General features: G+C 47.1%; 1 protein-coding gene across 1 annotated transcript in view; it reads right to left on the reverse strand.

Annotated features, from left to right (window-relative positions):
• Eef1a1 (eukaryotic translation elongation factor 1 alpha 1) overlaps positions 1-2071 on the reverse strand; it is a 4351-nt gene that overhangs the window by 1798 nt on the left and 482 nt on the right. The window contains exons 2-6 of the mRNA XM_015487909.2: positions 1392-1569; positions 983-1162; positions 587-883; positions 348-498; positions 5-261 (exon numbers count right to left, since the gene is read on the reverse strand). Of these exons, the coding sequence (XP_015343395.1) occupies positions 5-261; positions 348-498; positions 587-883; positions 983-1162; positions 1392-1535 (1029 nt within the window). The 5' untranslated portion in view covers positions 1536-1569. The remainder of the gene's footprint in view (positions 1-4; positions 262-347; positions 499-586; positions 884-982; positions 1163-1391; positions 1570-2071) is intronic.

Genomic DNA, 2071 nt, shown 5'->3' on the forward strand with positions numbered 1-2071 from the left:
TCACCTGAGCAGTGAAACCAGCTGCTTCCATTGGTGGGTCATTTTTGCTGTCACCAGCAACATTGCCACGGCGAACATCTTTGACAGACACGTTCTTGACATTGAAGCCCACGTTGTCTCCAGGAAGAGCTTCACTCAGAGCTTCATGGTGCATTTCAACAGACTTTACTTCAGTTGTGACATTGACTGGAGCAAAGGTGACCACCATGCCAGGCTTGAGAACTCCAGTCTCCACTCGGCCCACAGGGACAGTACCAATACCTAAAGTTATAGCATAGTATCAAATACATTCTGCCTGAAAAGGCAAAGGTATTGTGCCTACCAGAAACTATTAACATCCAACTTACCACCAATTTTGTAGACATCCTGGAGGGGCAGACGCAAAGGCTTGTCAGTTGGACGAGTTGGTGGCAGGATGCAGTCTAAAGCTTCAAGCAATGTGGTTCCACTGGCACTGCCATCTTTACGGGTGACTTTCCACCCCTTGAACCAAGGCATCTAAAACACAAAATTGCCAATTAATGTTACTATCAACTTGCCACTAAGTTTTCTTTTAAAAAAAAATCTTAGAAAAAAAATCACTTACATTAGCACTTGGCTCCAACATGTTGTCACCATTCCAACCAGAAATTGGCACAAATGCTACTGTGTCGGGGTTGTAGCCAATTTTCTTAATGTAGGTGCTGACTTCCTTGACAATTTCCTCATATCTCTTCTGACTGTAGGGTGGCTCAGTGGAATCCATTTTGTTAACACCAACAATTAGTTGTTTCACACCCAGTGTGTAGGCCAGAAGGGCATGCTCACGGGTCTGCCCATTCTTGGAGATACCAGCTTCAAATTCACCGACACCAGCAGCAACAATCAGGACAGCACAGTCAGCCTTTGGAAAATAAAACACGTTAACAAAAAATTTGTCCTCACACAATCTAAGACCCCAAGTTCTAGTTTTTTAGTCATTTAGTTGTTTCATCCCACATACCTGAGATGTCCCTGTAATCATGTTTTTGATAAAGTCTCTGTGTCCTGGGGCATCAATGATAGTCACATAATACTTGCTGGTCTCAAATTTCCACAGGGAGATGTCAATGGTGATACCACGCTCACGTTCAGCTTTCAGTTTATCCAAGACCCAGGCATACTTGAAGGAGCCCTTTCCCATCTGTAATGATTTAGAAGAGTTACTTAGGAAAACCAACTAAGTTGAAATTCCATGCCCCCACTATTTTGCACAAATGGTTCCGTTTTACAATCTATAGCCTTTGTTGACTCTACACTGTCAGAACAGAGCTAAGCAATTAAGAACTTTAACCAAAAAAGAAAATTTTACTCCACTTCTACATCACTTCTAACCGTATTTTAACATTTTCCCTTATCGCTATTGTACTTGCCTCAGCAGCTTCCTTCTCAAATTTTTCAATGGTTCTTTTGTCGATCCCACCACATTTGTAGATCAGATGGCCAGTAGTGGTAGACTTGCCCGAATCTACGTGTCCAATGACCACGATGTTGATGTGAGTCTTTTCCTTTCCCATTTTGGCTTTGATTTAGCGGTGGTTTTCACGACACCTAAAATGATATTTAAGGATTAAAAACAGCACCTTTGAACTAGTGTCCGAGAAGGTGAGGGTAACCCTTGGTCCAAACTCAAAAGGGCAAATTCCAGGGAGAATTACATCCAGTGCCAGGATGGCCTAACTCTTCAGTCTCCACCCACTAAGTGTGAGGAAACTCCATCGCGCAGAAGTCCCCTCCCCCAGCCGAAAGAAGCCGAGTTCCAAAGGCTGGGAGACAAAATAGAGGTGCCTGGACGGCGCCCGGTACGCCGTGGGGGTCACAGGAAGCAGCGGCCGAGGAGGGAAAGGCCCTTTTCCTTTGTGTGGGTGACTCACCCGCCCGCTCTCCCGGGCCGCCGCGTCCTCCATTTTGAGCTCCCTGCAACAGGGCCGGAGCGGCCATCTTTCCGCGCACGCAACTGGTGCCGAGCGGGCCGGCCTCGTCGCCCAGGGTGGGGCGACATGAGCCAGAGGCCGGGCACCCGGCCCGACCGGCCCGTTCCTCCGAGCCCACG

The sequence above is a fragment of the Marmota marmota genome, unplaced genomic scaffold (genome assembly GCF_001458135.2).
Source record: "Marmota marmota marmota unplaced genomic scaffold, marMar, whole genome shotgun sequence".
Taxonomy (NCBI): Eukaryota; Metazoa; Chordata; class Mammalia; order Rodentia; family Sciuridae; genus Marmota; species Marmota marmota.